General features: G+C 53.1%; 1 protein-coding gene across 1 annotated transcript; it reads left to right on the top strand.

Annotated features, from left to right (window-relative positions):
* Positions 1-3: 3 nt before the first annotated feature.
* On the top strand, positions 4-246 carry TM2D2 (TM2 domain containing 2; the record flags this gene model as incomplete). The annotated part of the gene is made up of 1 exon (XM_010073833.1): positions 4-246. A coding segment is annotated over one exon (243 nt), but the record flags the coding sequence as incomplete, so codon positions are not given.
* Between the last annotated feature and the right edge of the window lie 2,766 nt (positions 247-3,012).

The following is a 3,012-nucleotide window of genomic DNA, read 5'->3' as shown; positions in this document are numbered from 1 at the left end:
CGCCCCGACACCCCCGGACGTTTCCGTTGCAGGTACACTGGCCATTACTTTATAACCACTCTGCTCTACTCGTTTTTCCTGGGTTGCTTTGGAGTGGATCGATTCTGCCTGGGACATACCGGGACAGCGGTGGGGAAGCTGCTGACTCTGGGGGGCCTGGGGATCTGGTGGTTTGTGGATCTGATTCTCCTCATCACCGGGGGGCTGATGCCCAGCGACGGCAGCAACTGGTGCACGGTGTACTGAGAGGGGCAGAGCAGACCCCCGCAGCAGCTCCCCACATCTCTGCAGGGCTGGAGATGGACTCCTCTGACCCCCGGCGTCAGAACAGACTCATGCCTTGCACAAGCGTGAATTTACAGAGCTGTAACTTCACGTGCAGAACAATTACTCTTGTAAATTCCTCTGTACAAACCTTGGACACAAAATTGTTCAGTATATATTTTGCTTGTTTAAAATAATCTGGATTCTCTCCCCCCTTCAAGTGGTGACAGTTTAAGAAATCAGACCTTGCAAACACAGGTGGTGAAACAAATCTTAATAAAGTCTGGAAGGAGCTGACTCCACGTACTTTCAATATTAGTAGAATACGTACAGCCACACAGAGACACAGGCCCCTCGGTGTGGCTTTGTGTCACTGGACTTTTTGTTCCAGAAACATCATCTGTAGGACCCTGCAACCGCTCCAGAGTAGCACATGTGTTATTTTAAAATTACCTGGTTTTCCTCCTGTCCTCTTGCTTTTTAAAACACATGGTGCTGCCCAGGCAGCGGGTTGCATTCCCTTTCCCTTCTGCCGGATATTCTTTAAAACCACGAGCATTCAGTGGTAACCGCTTGTGTTTTATCAAACCGTTCATACCAGCCTTGCCTCAGTAGTGACGGAAGGCTCATTTCCACCCAGAGCTGCCGGAGAGCTGGGGAGGGGTCAGAGCTGGGGAGGGGTCGCCCCTCTGGCTCCAGCCCACGGCACAGGGCACGCAGCACCAAAATGAGCAGGAGCTTTGAGCGAGCAAGCACGCACCCGAAAGAGGAAGCACCACCAGATGCAGTCTGAAAACTTACCGAGATTAATAAAAATGGGAAAAGGAACCTGCAGTAAGTCACGGACAGAACCAGACACAAAATCCATCTATGCAAAAGGCCAGACGCGTTTCATGTAAAATACAGTAAACGCACACTCGTGGCTCTCACACAGTTCTGCAAACCAAGACCTCTCCAGCCCTTTCCATTGGGTTCGTTTCTTCTGCGTTACTTCTGCTTCTGCCTCCAGCAGAGCTGCAGCGGGGCTCAGTGGGGCCAGGAATCCTGCCCACTCCAGGTCTGGTTTGTGGTTTATTGCAACAACTCCTCCTCTCCGAGGAACGGGGTTTGTATCCCGTTTAGGTCACAAGGAATCTGGATTTGGCAGCTTCGAATAGGTCCCAGGGCAGCGGGGCAGGGGGAGGCTTCATCATGAAACTACCACATTCCTCAGACCGGTGGGGCATTGGGGCTGAAAAGCCCATGGGGGTCAGGGGGAGGGAAATTATGCAGCAAGCCAGAAAAAAAAAAAAAAAAAAAAAGGTAACGAAGTGCAGAAACCAAAAGTTTGATTGGGACACACTTACCTACGGGAGGGCTCGAGATGAGCAATAGCCGGAGGTGTCTTAACAGCATCAGTAGCAAAACCTCCCACCTTGGGCTGGGAGGACAGCGTTCAAGCCCCCCAGCAATCCTTTCCCAAAATACACAATGCCAATGGACAGCCTGGAAAAGCAACTGGGACTTTCTTTTTATTTAAAAACACGGGGAAAAGGGTGTTCCAGGATGTACAGCGAGGGGTGGGAGGTGGGTAACTGGCACCCCCAGGAGTCACGGAGCATCACCCGCGTGAGGCACCCCAGCCCTAAGAGCACTTGAAATCCACAGCCCAGCGCCTGCAGAAACGGCTGGAAACGCCTGTGAGCTTCCATGGGAAAGAGCAAACCCATCTCACAGCACTCTGCTGGCACCAGACCCCTCGAGTCTGCGTCCCTGGGAACGGGGGGAAACTCCGGGCAGACGCAGAGGCGGGGGGGGGACCCGTTGGCTTTAAAAATCGCTGCAAAGCTCCAGCGAGGTCTGGCTGCATCTGCCTGGTCCTTGGGGAGGGGAGAGAAATCCCTCCCCGCAACACCACCTGCCTGAGGGATGGGTCTGGAGCCCGGCTGGCCTCTGAACACGCTTGTTTCGGTCTCGTGTTCAGCCCCTGCGTGTCCTGGGGATGCGGGGAGGGTGGGAATGAGAAACGGGAATGTTGCAATAGCACTGGAGCCACTGGTAGTTTCTCCTCTTGGATAATTAACCCTAATTGTGCAACAAGCTTCTGCTTTACCAGCCCAGGCCCCAGGAAACTTTGCAATTATCAAGCAACAAAAATAATTGGTGCTCCCTGGTTTGGAAGCCTTGCACAAAGTAACCGTCGTCTCTCTGTGTTTGATGTTTGGCAGAAATGAGGTCAGAGCGCTATCGCCAAACGCTGGACTCCATGCTTGATTGGCTTTCCAAACTGCTAAAACATTTTTTGAAGCACCGTGTTACGAGCCAAGCAGCAAGGCAGCCTAAAAAAGAATATTTCAAACACTAGTGCAAATGAAGCAAAAAGGAGAAGGAACAGCATGATCTAGGGGTCTACAGTTAAATAACAAATATTAACACTCGCCCTGTACCGTTTGCATTGATTCCTGCTCGTTTTCATAGTTTCAGTGTTCTCCAGCAGCTCCACACGCCCCCTTTGAGCACTCGTACCCCAGATTCGGGGGTCCCCATCACCAGCCCCCCCGGCTGCACCTCGGCACCTTCAGCTGCGCCTGCCCCGAGCCCCCGCTGCGACGCAGGAGGGGATGGAGGCAGGAAAATGCAGTTTTAACCCTGTTCAGCTCCACTGGGCTAATCCACGCCTCGGAGCCCCGCTGATAAAGCTCCGCTCGACCCCGGACTGAGCCTGAGCGGGCTGAAGCACAGCTGGCGAACAGCTGGAGACTGGAAAGG

This window comes from Pterocles gutturalis, unplaced genomic scaffold, assembly GCF_000699245.1.
Source record: "Pterocles gutturalis isolate BGI_N339 unplaced genomic scaffold, ASM69924v1 scaffold28976, whole genome shotgun sequence".
In the NCBI taxonomy this organism is placed as follows: domain Eukaryota; kingdom Metazoa; phylum Chordata; class Aves; order Pterocliformes; family Pteroclidae; genus Pterocles; species Pterocles gutturalis.
This window is presented reverse-complemented; position numbering and strand designations above follow the sequence as displayed.